This window comes from Vulpes vulpes, chromosome 12, assembly GCF_048418805.1.
Source record: "Vulpes vulpes isolate BD-2025 chromosome 12, VulVul3, whole genome shotgun sequence".
Taxonomy (NCBI): Eukaryota; Metazoa; Chordata; class Mammalia; order Carnivora; family Canidae; genus Vulpes; species Vulpes vulpes.
In genome coordinates, this window is record NC_132791.1 from 135,174,174 (window position 1) to 135,194,739 (window position 20,566).

At 54.2% G+C, this 20,566-nt stretch overlaps 1 protein-coding gene across 3 annotated transcripts in view; it reads left to right on the plus strand.

Moving 5' to 3' along the window:
* NTN1 (netrin 1) overlaps positions 1–20,566 on the plus strand; it is a 191,391-nt gene that overhangs the window by 133,520 nt on the left and 37,305 nt on the right. For all 3 annotated transcript variants that reach the window (XM_072730341.1, XM_072730342.1, XM_072730340.1), the window contains exons 4-5: positions 5,959–6,108; positions 8,669–8,722. In XM_072730341.1, the coding sequence (XP_072586442.1) occupies positions 5,959–6,108; positions 8,669–8,722 (204 nt within the window). The remainder of the gene's footprint in view (positions 1–5,958; positions 6,109–8,668; positions 8,723–20,566) is intronic.

Below are 20,566 nucleotides of genomic sequence, written 5' to 3' on the forward strand. Positions count from 1 at the left end.
GGGTGCTGGCCACAAAGAAGCATGAGGGACTTCCTGGGAGAGTTGGAATGTTCTTTATGCAGCCTCCTTCTCCTTGCATGCTCATATAGTCCTCCCTCCATCCTCATGTCCTTTCTGTATAAGGGCACCAGTTTTATCAGATTAGGGCCCTCCCTAGTGACCTCTTTTTACTGTCCTCACCTCCTCAAAGACTCTCTCTCCAGATATAGTCACACTCTGAGTCTGCATGCATGATAAAACCCAGAGAACTGGACAGCGACAAAAGTGATGTCGCTGCACACACTTGAAATGATGGCAAGGGTGGTGAGAAGCTGCTTCCATAAAACTTTCTGATGCCGGGTCCTTGGACCTCTTGTTCTTCGCAGCTTGGGTCACGTTCTCTGCTCCTCCTGCCTGGCCTCCCAAACCCCCACCCTGCGGGTCTGCCACCTTGTGTCAGCCACCCCCCCCCCACACCGTTCTGGAATACCTCAGCAGCCTTGGCCAGCTTTCATATTGCCCTTCTTGGTGGCCAGTCCTCTCACTTCACTTTGGAGAGCAGAGGAGAAACAGGTTTTTAGACACCCCTTACCTAGTGCTTGACATTTGTCCTCTCCCCGTGCCACCTCTGAGTGAAGGTGCAAGTCCCACTGGGCTCCCTGCAAGTGGTCCAACACACATACGAGAGACACGAGAACCCTTCGGATCTGAACCTGATTTTCTCTGAAGACGTTGGTCCTCATGTCTACTCTCCCCTGCATGGAGCATGCTCTGATCCTCCTCCCTCTCCTGATGGTCCTCCCTTCCAGCTCCTCCCCTCCTCTTGTCTCACTCTTCCTCCCTCCTCCTCCTCCCCCTTGTCACCTTCCTCCTCCTTCCTACTTCTTCCTCCTCTATCCTATCCCATCATCCTCCTCCCCTATTCCTCCTCCCCCTCCTCCTCCTTCCTTATCACTCCTCCTCCCTCATCCTCCTTCTCCTCATCCCCTTCCTCCTCTTTTCTACTCCTTTCTCCTCCATCCTCTCCTACTCTCCTCCTCCTCCCCCACCCCATGGTTGGCTCTGGGGAGCAGCCCCGTTCACTGGCAGCATGAACAGGACACCCAGGCTGGTTGTCCACCTTCCCACGAGGCCAGCGATGGGCCTGGGGAAGAAGACATGAGTCAGGGCTTGGCACAAGATGTGTCAGTGTTCTGGAGGCTGGAAGCAGGAGACCAAGGTGTTGGCAGGGCTGGCTTCTTCTGGGGGTGTTTCTCTGCAGCTCGCGGGTGGCCTCCTTCTCCCTGCGTGCTCATGTAGTCCTCCCTCCATCCTCATGTCCTCTACGTATAAGGGCACCAGTCGTATCAGATTGGGGCCCTCCCTAGTGACCTCTTTTTACCGTCCTCACCTCCTCAAAGACCCTCTTTCCAGATACAGTCACACTCTGAGGTGCTGGGGGTTAGGACACCACTCGGGATGCAGTTCAGTCCCTAGTGTGAGGCCAGGCCCAAGCCTCCGGACTGGCTGGATGGCCTCTGAAGCCAAGGCTGGTGCTGTGGTTCTTCCATCTCCCCCTTCCTGCCTGGAGCAGCCCCATGGAGCCTGGGATCCCAGCCAGCTCCCCTCTCCCCCACAGAGCATGTGCCCTGGGGCGTCCTGCCTAACCCCGAGGCCTCCCGAGGTCAAGTGTGCAGGAGAGGTAGCCAGATCTCCTGATAGGAGCCAGGATGGATTTCCCAAAGCCACCGTGGGAGCCGCAGTGCAGGAGGCCAGGCTGGGACATGTGTCCGGTCCTGATGGAGGCCGTGGGTCTTCAGGGCCTGGGATGGAGGGCATCTGAAAGAGCTGGGATGGCAGTGCTTAGGACTGGTGGGTGGGGTCAGGACTGTCTGCCTTTGGGGTCAGCTTTGCCAGGGCTCTCTGTGTGCTCCTCTCACCAGAAGATTCCAGCACAGCCCAACAGCCCACAGTGCTGGGGCAGGGTCACCCCTGGGTGTGGATGGAAGGCCTGGTGCACCAGCAGCCTGAGCCCCTTCCCTGTCCTCTGGGCCAGGACTGTGGTGACCTCTAGCAGGAGGGGGTGGGGTGGGGGTGGGGTACTGCCTGGGACCTGGAAGCCACAGAGACCAAGCATTGGACTGGTGAGCAGGAGGTGACTTTAGTGAGTATGCAGACCTCTGTCCTTACAGATAAGGCACTTGTGGGCCAGAGAGAGCGAGGCACTGACCCAGAGTCACACAGCAGTCCTGGCAGGATGGGCCCGGACCTGGGTCTGCCGATGCCCGTATGAAACCTCGCCTGTGTGCCCCGTGCTGGCTGTCGCTGAATGACGGGGGCTCCCCTCTGCAGGCTGGGAGGCACTCCAGCCCGCCGTGCATGTGAGAAACCTAATCCTGCCGCCTTCTCAGGGTTCCGGGCTTCCGTCTGGTCTCACCTTTCTCTTTATGGACAAAGCCCCGGGTGGATTGTTTCCCATGGCCAGGTGCTGCCTGCCCCGTGCAGACAGGGTGACCTGCCCTGGAAGGATTGACCTCCTCCAAAAGAGTGGCCGACTTCCAGGGAAACAGGAGTCACCAGATGGGCTTCCGGGGGGGAAAGGCACTCTGTCCCAGGCCCCTTGCACAGGGGAAGACCTGCACACCCTTCACTTCCACATCCCCCCCCCCACACACACACACATGCCCCTGTGCAGCCCCGCCCCTCCGCTGCCCTGCCCGCTATGTTGCCCGGTGAGCCTGTGCGTGTTTGCATCCGTGTGGGTCTAAGCAGCTCTGTGTGAACACGAGTTTGTGGAAATTTGTGTGTGTTTCCAGGTTGAGGGATCCCTTTGGCTTTCTCACCCTAAGGACCAGGGTCTGATGTCTCCTTCATAGCTGGTGGGCTCAGTCTCCCTTCCTTGGACATTGCCAGCAGCTTGCCTCATACTAGGTTGCAGATTGTCTGTCACCCATCACTTGTCCCCACACCTGAAAGCTCACCTGTCTTTGTGCAGAGGCTGTCCCTTGGAGCTCTCCCTACTTGAGGGTTTAGGGGGAAGGTCTGTGCTTTGGGGCTGTTTTGCTTGGCACTGAGAATGAGAGCAATGCAAGTCTGCTAGGATTACACTTGGCCCCCAGGTAACAGAAAGCCCGCCCAGCCAGGTAAGCAGGGATTTCTCCTTGCAGAACAAGAAGTGCAGGGGGGTGGTGAGAGTCTCCGTGATGCCCTCAGAGATGAGGCCCCTTCCACCTTCCTCTGGGTGTTTCCTGGGCAGCCCGCAGTCTCCTCTTCTGTGGTGGTGCTGACTCCACAGGCTGCTGGGGGGGACCTGAGGGGACAGCAAATGAAAGCGCATGGATGCGCTCAGGTGTTCCCAGGTATCCGGGCTCGAGGAATGCTGGGCTCTGGTGACGGTCCCGCTGCCCTGGAGGTGACCTGAGCACCCTTCTGAGGCCCCCAATAGCTTCTCTTCCCGGAACGGTGCCTTTTTTTTTTTTTTTTTTTTCATGGAAAGACATCCAGCCTGCGGCCTCTGCCAGATGAAGCAGAGGGGCCAGTTACTCGCAGTCTTTGCAGAATCCTGGGAGAAAGACTGGAAACCAAGCAGTGAAGCATCCCCCCACCCCCGGCTTTAATCAGAGGATGGGCTTGTAGGAAGTGCCGGCTGCCCCGCTGTCCCCGAGGATAGCCCTCGGCTCCGCCGACGTCAGCTGGCGCCTGGCTCCTCCCCGGCGGCACGCCAGCCTGGGCAGCTGACAGGTCACCAGCTGCGAGGGGCCACGGGCAAGGCCTGTGCAGCCCTCCTGCAACACCAGCCCCCTGCCCCTCCCGGAGAATGTGCTCTGGACAGCTCCTGCTTTGGGAAAGGCTATCTGTGCCTCTGGGTGACTTGGCTCTGACCCCTCGATGCCTGAGCAACCTTTGATGACCTCCTCCCCGCCAAGCACTAGGCCCCAGAGCTTCCTGGCACACAGCTGTGTTCCGTCAGCACGGAGGGGAGGAGGTCTTGGCACGGATCTCAGCATTACCAGCAGGCTCGCACAGCAGGCCACGGGAGGTCAGCTGGCATGAGCCTCTGGAGTCCACATCCTCCCGGCCCCCACGCCCTTGCTGGGCTTGGGACAGTGGGGTCCTGGGCTGTGGCCTTAGAGACGCCGCCCCTGCCCCTGCAGCCTTACTACTGCAGGCCCGGATTCGAGGGCACAGGGAAGGATCAGAGGGCTTCTCCAGACATCTCCCCTCACAGCATCGTCCCCAGCTTGCAGCAGGCTGGGTCTTTTCTTACAACGAAAGAAGAGGAAAAGAAAGATGAGAGCAGTTGAGCACGACTGAACTTGAATTTAGGGTGGATTGAAGAAGACATGTTCCTAACAGGATGAGGTACTGCTGTTTACAGGGACGAGAGGGGGACAGTTCTATTTTTTCCCCGTGGATCCTGCAACAGGAGAAGCCTGCTGACAGGACCCCACCACTTGCACACACACAGGGGTGCATCCCCGGGGTGGCACCCCTGCCCTGCTCAAACCTGACCCGGGCACCCATGATAGACAGGACCCCCACCCAGAGAGCTTCCAGAAGCTCCCACATGTCCAGACACAACGTTAACAATTCCTCACATTCCTCTCCTCTCTGCCTCCCGCTTCTGACTTCTTGACTTCTCCTGGTCAGCCCCTCAGGGGTGGGGGGTCCCCCAGGGGCTGGCTGTGGGGGGCCGCGTTCTCACCAGCAGACTCGTGCTTCGCCAAGTGGTGCTGGCTGGACATTCTGCTCATACTTCTTTTCTGGGGTGTTTTCTTCCCATTTGGAGCAGAAACACTTAGCAGCTTCCTGCAGACGGCTCTTCACCCCTGCGTCCTGCCTCCATGCCCCACACCCGGGCTTCCCTGGGGAGAGGAGTGGACAGACGGGGGAGGCTGCACATCTGCCTACCTCATCCTGCCCCCTCACCCCCTGCCACCTGCACCCCGAGTCCACCCCTAGATTCCAGGAAGCGGGACTCGGCTGGGACCTCGGGTGTCCCATCTTTGCTGGTAGAGTCACTCTCACCTGAGCAGCCGGGGGTCGGTGGGAATCTTGGCTGCTATAGCAAAACACCACGGACTGGGTGGTTGAGACGACGAGCGTTGTATTTCTCCCAGTTCCGGAGGCTAAGAAGTGCAAGAGCAGCACACCCCAGATCCCGTGTTTGGGGAAGGCCAGCTTCCTGGCGCAGGGGATGGCCTTGCTGTGTGCTTGTGCACAGAGATCTCTCTATTTCTCTTCTTAGATGGACGCCAGTGCCATCCCGAGGGCACCTGCTTCCAAGATGTCATCTAAACCTGCTCATCACCCAAGGCCTCACCCTTAACCCCGTTACACTGGGGTTGAGGGCCTGGGCGTGAATTTGGGGCAGGGTTACAAGCTTTTCATCCACCTATAGTAGTGGGGATGTCCTCCCCAGAGTCCTCTGGGATTATGTCCTTGGAACACACGGAGGGGAGCTTGGGGTGCAACATGCCAGACCAGGCAACCCCAGCTTTCTAGCGTGTTCCAAACCAGGAAGGGTGTAGGGCCTGCTCCAGCCGCTGTATGGCGTCTCCCTTTCTGTGAGGCCCCCTGGGAGGTTCCTTCTCCCACCTGGAGGGTAGGGATGGAGGCCTGGGGGCTGGGGAGGCACAGACTTACCCTGTGGAGTTTCTGATTCCTCCGCTTGTGATCAGCCTGTGGCCTTTGCCTTCCCGAAAACATCCTTGAGTGTGGGCCCTCCTCTCGGGGCTTTGGAGGGTTCCCCCCTGTTCTATTTCCCGGATGCCTTGAGCCTTTCAAGGTGGTCCATTCTGATTTTCATGCCCCATTTCCAGGTGCGCAGGTGGCCAGTTATCAGAGCTTCTAGAATATGTGTGTGGGCTTGACTGGGCCTGCCCCCTCCCCATCCCCGGGGTGGGGTCCATGGGGCGCCCCAAGGCAGGGAGGGATTCCCAGGGAGAGGTTGGCCATTCCCCGCCACCCTCTGACCTTCCTGTTGGATGTCATCCACAGCCTGCGATTGCCACCCCGTGGGCGCTGCTGGCAAAACCTGCAACCAGACCACCGGCCAGTGTCCCTGCAAGGACGGCGTGACGGGCATCACCTGCAACCGCTGTGCCAAGGGCTACCAGCAGAGCCGCTCGCCCATCGCCCCCTGCATAAGTACGTCCATGCGAGGCTCCCCGGGCTCCAGCTGGGCTGCAGGGGAGGGAAGCCCTCTATGAACCCCGACTGCTGATGTGCAGCCGGTCGAGCGCTTGTTGATGTGGTGCTGTGTGTCCAGGGCCCTGTGCTCAGAGGGACCCCACGGGAGACCCCCCCCCCCCACCGCCAAGCCTGTGGGCTTCTTGCGGAAGCAAGAGCTGGGAGCTCAGCAGAGCTGGACCTGGGGTCACTGTGGCTGCTGCGGTGGGAACCCCAGGATCCTCATGCCCTGGCAGATCCAGAGCAGAAGGGGCTGACACTTTGAGCTCCCATGTATCCTAAGGGCCGTGAGGGCCATGCATGGGTCCTGGGGGGGGTGGCCCTTGGACCAGCTATGAGCCCATTAGTTCCTGGAACAAGAGGACAGAGTATGTGAGATGGCAGGAGTCCCTTAGGGGCCCTGGCTCAGAAGGGACTTCATATTTCACACCTGGTAGGATCATCCCAGGTGTGATGAGTGGAGACTTAGCCTTGCTTGGAAGTCAGGCCTGGCTGGGAACTGGGCCCCCCACCCCACCACCTACCCCCACCCCCCGGCCTTCGCTTTCTTGATTCCTTGTGGAAGGCTGACCCAACCCAGCAGGGAGAGCAGAAAAGAGAAGTGGACGCCAGCAAAGTGGGCAGACCCGAGGGACGGAGTCCGCTTCTCTGGACCAGGGGTTTGCTGATCCCCAGGGCTTTGACCCACTGCCTGTTTTTGCGGGGCTCCGTGTTTCTATTTAATAGTCTTTTCCTGATGGGAACCAAGATCAAAGTTTATGACACGTGGAACGATTGAAGTGAAAAGTGGAGTGTCCATAAAGCTTGATGGGGACATAGCCATGCCCGCTGTGTACCTGCTGTCTGTGGCTGCTTTGAGCCACTCACACGACTGGGTAGCTGCGGTGGAGACCATGCGACCCTTGCAGACGGACGCATTGACACACTGGAGAGTCCTTGGACCCAAGGCATTCACGGGGGTCGGGTAACGGCGGATACCCCAAATCCCAGCCCCCGGGAAATTGAGCTGAGTCTCCACCCCGGGGCAGAGCATCTTGAAGCAGTTTTTGCGACCACCTCTACTTGTCGGAGTCTCACGGTTTGCCAAACCTCTCCTTCCTCTTCCATCTATCCCAAAAAGCTGCAAAGTGAACATTTTTAGAAAGCTGGGAGGAAACCCAGTGCTGCCTTCAGGGGTTCTGAAAACATAAGAAAACCAAGGGAGCTCAGAAGTGGCTGGAACTGCCGCTTCAAAGCCCCAAGGGGAAGGATGTTGAAATGAAAGCTGGTGATCCAAGGTTCAGAGACGGGAACTTTGGGAAGCGGGATTTCCCGCTCTCCGACCTGCTCTGTGCTTTCTCCCTTCCTTTGGCAGACGCCAAGGCATTCCCACTGACAATCGGAAGACCTGGCTCTCCACCCTGGGGTTTCTGGGAGCTCTTCCTTGTGCCCTGGGTGGGGGTTGCTTTGTGCCAGTGTTGTCACAGCTCTGGGAGCCGGGCCCTCCGTGCACATCCCGGAGCTGGCCCCCCAGGCGCCAGGGGTGGGCAGCACTGTGGCTCGGTGGTCCCTGGCCCAGCCCCGTTGCTGCACAGACCTGGCCATCAGGACCAAGCAGCTCCTGAGGGCTACAAGAGGGCCTATCCCAGGTCTGCTTCTTCCTGACCTGCTGTGACAGAGCCACCGGTGGCTTGTCACTGATAAATTCCCCTAGGGACAAGAGCTGACTATGAATGGAGGGCTGGGTCTCAGGCATGGCCCCCAGGCCCCAAAGGGCCCATCTCTACCCACCAGGCCCCAGGTCCCAGCTGATCCCGTCTGGGGGTTGAGGGAGATCTTAGCCTGAACCAGTTGGTAGCCTGAGTCTGGGGCATTCGTGGAGACCTCTGTGGCCCCCGCGGGGGGAGCCCTCAGGGACTCTTGGTCGATGCCTGAGCATCTTTCCCAGACACTGGCTGAACCTCTTTTCCTCTCCTGAGCACAGGGCGGGGTCAGGAGCTAATAGGAAAGAATTGCCGTTCTAGGTAGGAAGGCAATGACCCCGGTAAAGTGCACACTTCTCTCGGGCCCTTGGATCTTCCTTAGTATGTTCCGGCTACCGGGAAAAGTGGGAGACCGTGGGAACCTGGGCCAGTGGTGCGGACCCACACTCTGCACACGTGGGGCACCTCCCAGCCCCTGGCATGCCACCCCTGCCATGGGAGCCCTCCCTGCCAGCCAGCGGAGGTCAGAGAAGAGCAGTCACATCCTTATGGGGGGCTGGGAATGCCTCTGCTGCCCCAAGGGCCCAGCCCCATGATGACACACACACCGTGCAGGGGGGCCACTCCTGTCCCTGATGGGTGGAGGGACAGCATCCAGAGAGAACAAGGCCCCTGTGCCGCCTTCCTCTGCCTCCCTGACCCTCCTCCTCTGGGGCTGAGGAGTAGGGAAGAGAGAAGGGCCTAGGGAGGAGTCTGTGCTCTGCTCATCCTTTTCTAATGTCAAAAATAACATCTTCTTGCCTCATTTTCTCTTCTCCCCGTCCTGAACCTTGCAGAGATCCCTGTGGCACCCCCGACCACTGCAGCCAGCAGCGTGGAGGAGCCAGAAGGTAGGCGTGTCCCGCTTTGCCACAGGGAAGCTGGGGTTGGGGGGAAGGGGAAGGAACCAGAGGTGCCAGACTCCTAAGAACCACTGTCATCAGGGCACTGCTGGGCGTGCGTGGTACCCACCCCCCCACACGGGGCTGGATTGAAGAAGATGGAGCCACTGGGCATTGTTTTTTGATGCTACCACCAAGAATAAAAGGGAAGGGGGGGGCTTCCTTGTGCCCCCGGGCTAGATTCTCACCCAGGCCTGAGACCCTCGAAGCTGTACCTCTCCTGCCCATCCACCCCGGGCAGCAAGCTGCCTGCGTGTCCAGCACCTTCTGATCTGGGCTACAGAGACGGCAGGAGGTGGCGATGGGATGAAAAAGGCATTCCGAGCATGGGGGTCCGCAAACAGGATCTGGGGCCGGGGGAGGTCTCGGTCACACCCTCACGGCCCCTCACTCCTGCCTGGAATCGTGCGCCGTGTCACAGGCCCCTGGGCAGAGTGGGCAGGCAGCGGAGGTCACAGCCAGTGTCACTCCACATTCGAGTTGGCGAGATGGAGATGGTGCGATACTGTTTGTGGTTGGTGTCACGTCAGGATTTTTGGAAGGTACCACCCACACCCCCACACCCCCGCCGACCCGCTGGTAGGTCCTGATTTATAATCATTAATAAAGTAGCATGTAGATCATTTAACTGTAATTGTGAGAGCTGGGTTTTGGGAAAATATTTGGGTAAGTGTATTTCACTATAACCCATTGCCCTTGTAGTCCTGTGTATTTTATTTTTGCATTTAGAAGTATTGCTGTGAGGGGTGCCCTGGGGGGCTCAGTGCGTGAAGTGTCTGCAGACCTGTGGCTCGGGGCATGATCTCAGGATCCTGGGATCGAGCCCCGCATCAGGCTCCCTGCTCAGCCAGGACCCTGCTTCCCCCCACCCTCCCCTTGCTTGTGGTCTCTCTTTCTGTGAAATAAATAAATAAAATCTTAAAAAAAAAAAAAAAGAAAAGTAGTATCACCCAATACTTGGGAGGTGAGATGGAGGGAACTTTTTCTGTAAAAACATAATTCAAGGGAACCTCCCAATTAGCCCAGCTCTGGGGTTGTGGGGGAAGCAGTTTGGAAGCTGGAAGATGCCCCCCCTTTTTAAAAATATTTTATTTATTCACGAAAGACACAGAGGCAGAGGCACAGGCAGAGGGACAAGCAGGCTCCCTAAGGGGAGCCTGATGCGGGACTCGATCCGAGGATCCCGGGATCATGCCTTGAGCCGAAAGGAGATGCTCCACCACTGAGCCACCCAGGTGTCCCAAAACGCTTCCCTTTAACAGAGTCTTAGCTTCCTCCTTGTGACGTGAGACACATGCTCCTCGGGGCGGCCTGCACAGCTCACGTCCAAGGGCACTACAGGTCACGACCTCTCTCTTGCCCCCCAGTTTCTGGGCTTTACAGCTTGACTAGGTCTCTTGCAGTGATTTGGAACTTTTCTTTCTTCCAAATCAGAAATGAAAAGAAGAAAATTAGAAGGCAAAAAAAAAAAAAAAATCATACAAAACATGCATGCAACCGTCTCCGTTCCAGCAGGGAAAAGTCTCCTGAGTAACTACTTAGAAATACTTGTAGCATCCTGCTTAGAAAAGTCTTTCTTAGCAGTTTTTTAATTTCATTACTGTGAATTTCCTTTCTTTTTTCTGTGCTTTTAAAATCATGATTTAGGGACGCCTGGGTGGCTCAGTGGTTGAGCATCTGCCTTTGGTTCAGGGTGTGATCCCGGGGTCCTGGGATCAAGTCCCGCATCAGGCTCCCTGCAGGGAGCCTGCTTCTCCCTCTGCCTGTGTCTCTGCCTCCCTCTGTGTGTGTCTCTCATGAATGAATAAATAAAATCTTAAAAAATAAATAAACAAAATCATGATTTAAGGGTGCCTGGGTGGCTCAGTGGTTTAAGCATCTGCTTTTGGCTCAGGTCATGATACTGGGGTCCTGGGATCGAGTCCCGCATCGGGCTCCCAGCTCAACGTGGCATCTGCTTCTCTCTCTCCCTCTGCCCCTCCCCTTGCTTGTGCTCTCTGGTGCTCTCTCTCCCTCAAATAAGTAAAAAATAAATAAAATCTTTTTTTAAAAATCATGATGTAGGGATCCCTGGGTGGCGCAGCAGTTTAGCGCCTGCCTTTGGCCCAGGGCGCGATCCTGGAGACCCGGGATCGAATCCCACGTCGGGCTCCCGGTGCATGGAGCCTGCTTCTCCCTCTGCCTATGTCTCTGCCTCTCTTTCTCTCTTTCTGTGTGACTATCATAAATAAATAAAAAAAAAAAATTTAAAAAAAAATCATGATGTAAATGGAAGCAGGCATCAAATAAACACCCTTACAAAGTGCTTTGCTCACAGAGAGGTGAGTGGGCAGGTGTGATGCTTGTCGGGGTGCCCATGGCTGTGGCCAGACCCTTTCTGACCTTCTCTCGGGCTCTCCGGATGACCAGGATCTCTGGTGCTCCCTCCAGAGAGCTGAGGCCACTCCCAGGCTGGGAGCGCCGGACTCCGGAGCAGCCACCACACAAAGCCCGGCTCGCCTGTCTCGGCAGGCTGGGACTTCGTGGGCAGGAGGCCAGGGGGCCCCCCGGGAAGTGGGCCTGGGAGCTCATACTTCCAAGCCTGTCGATTCTTGCAGTGTTTGAATAGAGAAGGCCTCTGTGCCAGGCTGCCTGAGAAAAGCTTGTTTACTTTTGCCTGCGTAATGGAGGAGAATTAATAAACCGAGAATTTGTCCTGAAAGCTGATGGACATAACCTCACCCTGAACCCATCCCCTTGGAGGGCCAGCTCACTGGGGGAACTCTGTCCACCTGCTCACTGAGCTGGCTGGGACCCTCTGTCGGGGCAGGGAGGTGAGGAATGCCTTGACTGTGGGAGGTCGGGGCCCTCCTGTGTAGGGGGTGGGGGCCCAGGAGGAACCGGGTTGGAAGGGGATGAGGACCACCCACTCCAAACCCATCTACTATGGTCATAGAGACTTCCATCCCCAGGGGGACTAAAAGAGGGCCACCTGCCTTCCCTTGCCCTCCATCAGCCCCTGGTGGATGTTGATCTATCTTCACGTTTGTTTGCTTCCTCGGAAGAAGCAGGGTTTGGAGCTGGGAGATCTGGGGTTGATTCTCCCCTGGCAGTGAGGCCTTGGGTGCCACGTAGGTGTCTCCTGATGGCCTCCCCCAAAGAATGAGATCATGCCCCGGATGAGAGCAGCGGGGGCCCTCTCTGCCCTGCTTCTCCTGCTAGGGATGACCTTGCCCTCCTGCTGGGTTGCCTTCCCCTTCAGGAATGCCTGCTGGCTCTCTTCCTGCCCGTTGATAGGCTTCATCCTCAGCCCCTTCCAGAGCTCCCCTTGGGCAAATGGTTGACAACTGGCTGGGGGAGGCCTGGTTTGTAGCATTTGCCACTTTCCCTGCTGTAAGCACTCGCCCTGTGGCTGGTTCCCCCCACCTGGGGCCCTGTGAGGTGCCCCCTGCACCTGCTCTGGAGGTGCCCCCCGCCACCTGCTGAGTGTCCTTGTCACAGCCCTCCCAGCGGCCCATATCAGACCCTGAACCTAGCAGAGACCCTGACCCTTGAAAGTCGGAAGCCATGTGATGGTCAAGTGCCTGACCTCATGATAGCCCAAAGGTGGAGATAGCCCATGTGTCCATTGCTGCACAACTGGGTAGCCTCAGTGTAGCACATCCATACATGGTGGACTAGTATTCGGCCACGAGAGGGAATGAGGTACCAATAGGTGCTAACTTGGATGAGCCTTGAAGGCAGTTTGCAGAGTGAGAGAAGCCAGAGATAAATGGCTTTGTGGTGTATGATTCCATGTATATGAAATGCCCAGAATGAGCAAATCCAGACACCAGAAGTAGATTAGTGGTTGCCAGGGACTGGGAGCAGGGAGGGATGGTGAGTGATGTTTGACGGACACAGGCTTTCCTTTTGGGGTGGCGGGAAGGTTCTGGAAGTAGACAGTGGTGCTGGGGAATACTGGGAATGTGCTTCCTTGCCACCAAATTGCCCCATTGAGAAGGGATAAAAATGGTACGTTTTATGTGTGTTTTACCACAATTTAAAAAAAAGTCAAGTACTAAAGGGTCAAGAGTCCAAGAGTGAAGTGAATCTGGTTTGCTTGGGGTGGGCTGAGTGCCATGAGGACAGGGCCTGGGAAGCGAGCAGCAGTGGGGGACATGCTTGCCCTCCTGTCCCCTGGGTCACTGGGGGTGTCTTTTAGCACCTGCTCACTTCGTCTCCACACAGGCATAGCCCAGCCAGTGCAGGGAGATGGCAGACGGTCTCTGGTTCTTTCCAGATGTACAGCAGCGGCCTTGGTCCATCCTGTTATGTAGAAAAGGTCTGGCTACACAGCCTACATCCGCTCTTTCTCCTTTTGGAATCCTCAGGGAAGGATGTGTTCCTTGGGCCATCAAGTATTCCTGGTGTCAGAGAAAGGGGGCATGACCCTGGGGTCCTGGGATCGAGTCCTGCAACGGGCTCCCCCGCAGGGAGCCTGCTTCTCCCTCTGCCTTTGTCTCTGCCTCTCTCTGTGTCTCTGATGAATAAATCAATACAATCTTGTTTATTTTTTATTTTTTTTTACAATCTTAAAAAAAAGATTCTGGCTAAATGGAGAGGGGAAGGAAATGACATTTATGGAATGCTTGCTCTGTGCTAGGCAGTCTTCTCAATGATTAGCCATTAATCACCTGCTCCCCCCACATGAGGTGGGTACTCAGACCCCATTTTTTTTACACGTGAGAGACGGAGTCACAGAGGGATGAATACGTACCGATAAGCAGCACAGCTAGCCTTCCAGCCAAGGTCTCCTGGCCTCAGAGTCTGCGAGTGGCATTGACCTCTGTGTCATCCTGTCTCCAGTGAGTTATGCTGGTTGGCCAATTTAGGGTAATCTTTAAATATATCTTCCTGATGGTTTGGTAGCATCCTACCAAGAGAGAAGACAAATGGGTACGTCTGTAGGGATCGAAAAGCCAGGGTAGAGAAAGAGGAGCAGCCAGTTAAAAGCTTCTGTTTTTTGCAGGTGCCCATTACGTTGGCTTTGGGAGTGAGACTGGTTGGCACGTAAAGTTGGGGTGGCTGAGGCCACAGGTTCCGGACACAGGGGGTCATGCAGAGCTGTCCCTTTGGTCACAAGATGGCCCTGAGAGAGACGGGGCAGATGGATCAGCTTATATGAGAAAACAGTTTGGGTGGGGGGAGCAGGTGGCTTTCTCACACGGAGGATGACACTCACATCCTAAAAACATGCTGGTAGAGAACCAGCTGAAAAGTGTTATCCCCTGGTAGGAGCATGGCAGGGAGGCCATTATTGCACAATTAACATTCAAAGGTCAGGAATTTTTCTTATGTATCAGCAAGAACTACATAAAAACACGGTCCTAGTGAGTGAAAATGTTAAGGGGATGTCTGGCCCGTAGTAAGTGCCCTGTGAATACACAGCATTTGTATAATGGAAACAGGATCCCAATCGAATAGCCCCAGAAATATCAAATACGCAGAAATAAATGTAGCATTAAAAGTATGGAATGTATATTTTTTAAAAGGGTAAAACTTTTATTTTTTAAAAAAGATTTTATTTATTCATGAAAGACGCAGAGAGAGAGGCAGATACACAGGCAAAGGGAGAAGCAGGCTCCCCACGGGGAGCCCGATGCAGGACTCGATCCCAGGACCTTGAACCTAAGGCAGATGCTCAACAGCTGAGCCACCCAAGTCCCAAGAGTAAAATTTTTCTAAGGGACACTATGGGAGACCAGGAAAAAAAAAAGGAAGATCTTACCATATTCTGGGAGGGTGAGACTCAACCCTATAAAGTGCCAGTTCTCCCCCTCAAATAATCTGTAGGTTTGGCGTGATTTTCATCAAAATCCTAATGGGACAAGACATGATTCTTAAGTTCAACTAGAAAAATAAATGAGTATTAATAGTCAAGAATTTTTTTAAAAGAAGAGTAATGAGGGGTGATTTGGCCTACCAGATTTTTACAATATTGCAACCAAGATATTTAAATTAGTGTGATAGAGGAATCACACAAGCAGAGTAGAAGTCCAGAAATAGACTCAAATGTAAACAGAAGAACTTAGTAGACAATAAGTTGTGATTACTAATTAGTGAAGAAAGGATAGACCAGTCAGTAAATGGTACTGGGAAAACTGGCTATTTATTTTAAAATAATAATAAATGAGATTCCGACTTCAGGCTGTGAGCCAATCTAAATGCCAGTGGGTTACATATTTCTATATTTGAAATGAGTCCTTAGAAATCCTAGAATAAGATATATCAGTGTCGATGTAATCTCAGGGTGGGGAAAGCTTTCTAAATATGATACAAAAATCAGAAGTCATGGGGATCCCTGGGTGGCTCAGTGGTTTGGCGCCTGCCTTCGGCCCAGGGTGTGGTCCTGGAGTCCCGGGATCGAGTCCCACATCGGGCTCCCTGCATGGAGCCTGCTTCTCCCTCTGCCTGTGTCTCTGCCTCTCTCTCTCTCTCTCTCTCTCTCTCTCTCTCTGTCTCTCATGAATGAATAAATAAAATCTTTTAAAAAATCAGAAGTCATAAGAGGAAAGACTTTAAGTTGATAAAAGTGAAAACTTCTGTATGTCAGAACTCTCTATAAGCAACAGAAAGATAAACTAAAAGCTGTGAAAAATACTGTGACTTGGATGACCAAAGATCGATATCCTCAATAAATAAAGAGCTCTTGCAATTCAACAAGAAGTAGAGGATATTCTTATGCAAAATTGGGTTGAGACAATGCACTGGAAATTCTGAGAATTTGCACACATGGCAATAACCATCTGAAGTCTTATATTTACCTGGTAATAAAGAAACAGCATTGACAAGAATCCCATTTCAAAACCTGCTAATGTAATGACTCTACAAAATAAAAAATAATGCTCTGTGTTGAAATGCTTCCTTACTCTGGTGATGGGAGGGCAACTTGTTACTACTTTTATGAAGAGTGATACATATCAAAATGTGTCTTGACTCCATGCCTTCCTTTCTAGGAATTTAGCCTAAGGAACTAGAGATGTGGCAAAAATTTAGCTACAAGGTTGCTTTTTTGCAGCATTGTTCATAATAACAAAGGATGGGAACAACCTTTCAATAGAGTTTTAGTTACTCAGTCATGCGATATCCATATAATTATGTGGTGGGAGAAAATTCAAAGATGAAATGGAAAGGCACAAGCTGTTGCCAACGCCAATTACACACGGAGGGTCAACGTTAGTGAAGAGTTTTACCAGACACGTAATGAAAGATAAATATATCCTGGAGGGTCAAATGTGGGTGAGAGGCCTGGCTTGTTGGAGCATTTTAAGTAAATTATTTCGTCGTGCTCATAGATTGCTGTGGTTCTTGGCGACGGTGCTGATTTTGCCCCCCTGGGGGACATTTGGCCTGTTTCTGGAGACGTTTTTGATGTTTTTGATTGTCACAACTGGAGGAGTGGTGGCGCTACTGGCATCCGTTGAGGAGAGACCATCCCACAAAAACGCAGGGCAGCCCCCACAAGGAACTATCCAGCCCCAAATACTAATAGTGCCAGAGACCCTGCTATATCGACACAGGATGAGATCCTGCTGCATTCATATGTAGACCAGCCCGTTTGTTACTCGCGTGTGATACTGAAATGGGTGCGTCTGAGGGTTTCAAAAGTGCTGTTTATCAAGTCAGCGAGGAGGGGCGCCTGGGGGGCTCAGCAGTTGAGCGTTTGCCTTTGACTCAGGGCATGATCCCGGGGTCCTGGGATCGGGTTCCACATCGGGGTCCCCGCAGGAAACCTGCTTCTTCCCTTGCCTCTGCCTCTCTCTGTGTGTCTCTCATGAATAAATAAATAATATCTTAAAAAAAAAAAAAGTCAACAAGGAACATTTGCTATTCCATTTTCCCTGGGAAACTGAGCCCAATCTAAAATAAAATTTATCCCAACTTCTCAGCTTTTGTATACATGACTATTTTGGAATTAATGTGACCTAACCGATGGTTAAACATTTTATTGTGGAAAAACCTCAAGAGTTGTAGGTGGGTACCCACATTGCTATCACCCGGCTTTAGTTAAGTCACATTTTGCCTCCTTTGCTTCAACAATTTGTTTTTGTTTTTGAAATGTTTTCAAAGAAAAGCTTAGGGACGCCTGGGTGGCTCAGTTGGTGGAGCGTCTGCCTTTAGCTCAGGACATGATCCCGGGGTCCTGGGATTGAGCCCTGCATCGGGCTCCCTGCTCAGGGGGGCGCCTGCTTCTCCCTCTCCGTCTGACTCTGCCTCCCCCTTTTGACTTGTTCTCTCTCTCTCTCTGTCAAATAAATAAATAAAATCTTAAAACAAAGAAGCTTAAACGTTCTGACATTTCGCCCCTAAATGTTTCACAATACCACTTCTGAAAACTAAGCCTTTTCCTAAATCTTCTCAATCACGTAGTTATACCTGATGCCATTAACAAAACATCTTTCATGTCATCTGATACCCAGTCCGCCTGCAGACTTCCTTGGTTATCCCCCAAATGTCTTTTTTTTTCCTTAAAGATTTTATTTATTCATGAGAGACACAGAGAGAGGCAGAGGCACAGGCAGAGGGACAAGCAGGGAGTCTGGTTGTGGGACTTGATCCCAGGACCCCAGGATCATGCCCTGAGCCAAAGGCAGATGCTCCACCACTGAGCCCCCCAGGCGCCCCCCAAATATCTTTTATAGCTGGTCTGCTGGATGGTTTAGTTGTTCAAGCACTCTGCGATAATGTGCTGTATGAAGTGTTGTATTTAGAGCTGCTTTAGCGCCTGGGTGTGGGCTGCTTTTGAGGCTCTAATGCGCCTGGAGTGCGGTGTCTGGTGACAAGGGCTACCTGTCCCCCCCACATCATTGTCACTAATCTCACTGTTTTAAAGTAGGGGCAGAGCCAGTCGGGCCTTGTATGTGGCCCACCCTGTGGGGGATGGAGGAGGTGTGAGTTCTGAGCTTCCTCCAGGGGAATGAGAGTGAGGACCAGGCAGTGAGGCACCATTGTAAATCCTTGTCCCCAGGGTGGGAGCAGAGACATTGTGCGGTGATATGAGGTGTCTGCCAAGGAGAAGGGTGTGAACCAGGGCCTCTCAGTCTGTGTGCGGCTGCTGGCAGGCCTGGAGAATTCTTAGTTGGGGTGTGGAGGGCCATCCTATGCATTCGGGATGTGGCACAGCATCCCTGGCCCCCACTGTCCAGACGGTTGTGATAATCCAGTGAGCAAACAGTGCCTGGTTGATAACCCCTGGGGTGGACTCAGATGTCAGGACCTCCCCTGGTTGCCCCAGAACACCCTAGGAAGGGAGACTGGAGGCTAAGCCAAGGGAACGTGGGGCCCGTGCGAGGGACCTGCTCTCCCCGCCCTGGCTGGGGAGCACACTGATCCATCCGGTGCTGATTCGGTTGGAATGAATGGAATTGCCATTTTATTGGACCATCGTTGGTGACCAGAGAGGACAGGGTCACGGGGTCCAGCTTACTGTTTGCTCCCCCTTGGCCAGGACACCCTGCTCTGGGCAGCCTGCATAAAGCAGTCCTCTTTCCTTCCTTCCCTGTCTCTGTGTGTGTCTATCTGCTTTTCTCTCCTCCACCCTTGTCGTCACCACCTTCCTCATTCCCTCTGCTTCCCTGGTCTCCTCCCCCTCCCCCTCTCCTCTCCCCTGTTGGGGGGGTCTGCACAAAGGTTCGGGGCAGAGGTCAGGCTAGGGGTGAGCAGGGCCCAGAGAGCCCCGCCACCCCCACCCCCTGCCTGGGGCCTCAGTCACCCCAGGGAGCACAAAAGAAGCCATTTGCATAGCGGGTCTTGGGACCCCATTGTTTCCCTGGGGCCTGGCCTCCGCAGGTGGGGCACCACCAGCCTGGAGGAAGATAAAGGGATGAGCCCAGGAGGCCAGAGGAGCAAGTAGGGGGCGGAATATTTAGCCCTTCCTGGGAGCTCTTCCCACTGGGGACTCTAGGGGATAGCTGATGGGAATGGGGCAAGTGACAGGTGTCAGTGAGAGAGGGGATTGGAATCTCCAGGGCCTGCCCCAGTGTCACACAGATGTCCCTGGGTCCTTGTTGGCCGAGGCTGAGTGGGCAGTGTGCAGGCTGTGGAGCTGGGCAGGGGCAGGGTGGAAGCCCCCCACCCCGACCCTGGGGAGGCCTCCACCCCAGCTGGGCACTGGTGGGGTGTGTGCAGTTGCTGAGCTGTGTGCAGGGAAGCTGGCCGGGCCCCTGAGCTCACAATCCCTCCTCTCTCTGGTCAGGGTCAGGCTCGGCCCCAGCTGAACCTCAGCAACTACTGACCCTGAGCAAGGAAGGCTTCCCAAGCCAGAGGTTGGGGTTGTGCAGCATCCATGGAGTCCCTTCAATTGCTTAAATTCCTCAAGTCATAATAGCAACAACCTTTTTTTTTTTTTTAAGATTTTATTCATTTATTCACAAGGGACACACTGAGAGACGCAGAGACACAGGTGGAGGGAGCAGCAGGCTCCCTGCAGGGAGCCCAATGCAGGACTCTATCCCAGGACCCCCGGATCACTCCCTGAGCTAAAGGCAGATGCTCAACCACTGAGCCATCCAGGTGCCCTGGGTGAATAGTAACAACGTTAAACCACATGTTTTTTTTCTTAAGAGCATGGATTTTGAGTATTTTGCGATTCTCCCCCCCACCCCAATTAAAGTGCCTTCCAGGCCACTTGATAGATTTGGGCTCAGTCTTCTCAATGAAATGAAGTGCAATGGGCTACATGGTCTATGGGCCCCCTCCCAGCTCAGAGCCCCGGGGTCCCCACTGCTTGGGAAGCCAACTGCAGTCGTAGGGCCTGATGGTCCCTGAGCCTGGGTGCGGGGATTGCCTCAGGGGCTTTTCCAGGTGTTTGTTGAAGGGACCATGGGGGGGTGTTATTTAGACCAAAGAGGTTGCCGAGACCCAGGGGAGGAAAGGAGGCAGGGAGAATGGACTCGGGCATTCTCTGCCCACTAATTGGGTGTCCTCCCTATGTTAGACATAGATCTTCAGGGTTGAAAGGAGCAATATGGCCTTGAGGCAGTGTGTGGGGATGCGGGGCCACCAGCTGCCTCCTCCCACATGGGAGGAGATGCTCAGACTGCCCCTCCAACCCCACCTCCTGTTGAGCAGGCCTCTGCTCTCTGCTGCTCTTCCCTTGGCTCCTAAAGCTGTGGGTGTAAGTATGAGAAACCCCGTCCCTATGTGTCCCCAAGGTGTGGCCACAGAGATCAAAGACCTTGTGTCTTTGCCCCCCCCCCCCCTCATCCCCAGGGCAGAACTATAATCCAGTAAGAGCCACTTCCACTGGAATAGCCAGCTTCTCCCTAGGGAAGATTTGCACCGTTTTGTGATGTCTGCTCAATAGTAAAGACCTCTGTAGGCTTGAGAAGAGGAGGAAGCTGTTTTGTTGGCAGAGATTCGAAATGGGTTGGGGTCTGAGATGCATTTATTTTGTGCAAAGAGGTATCTGCGAATCGGCGGTGTGCTGGGGCCGCATGCACCTTCCAGCCTCGTTCAGGGTGCCTTGCCAGTAGTTGGAAATTGGCCTTGGTGGGAATATTTACACCGTGGAAATTGGCAGTTGCTACAAATTAAGGCTTTTTCTTCTTGGAGAGCTGGTCTTTGAACACTTGTTGGTGTTTCTTCTGACGGGCATCCTGGGTATGGAGTTTAGGATCTTGATATTGGGTCTGGCCTCCACATTTGACAGGTTTGGAGGGAGGGTCGGTTGAGGCCCAGAAGAGGACAGTGACTTGCCCCAGGTGGCACAGTAGGTGGGCAGCAGAACCAAGGGGAGGACCCAGGTCTGCCAACTTTTCATTCACCAGAGCA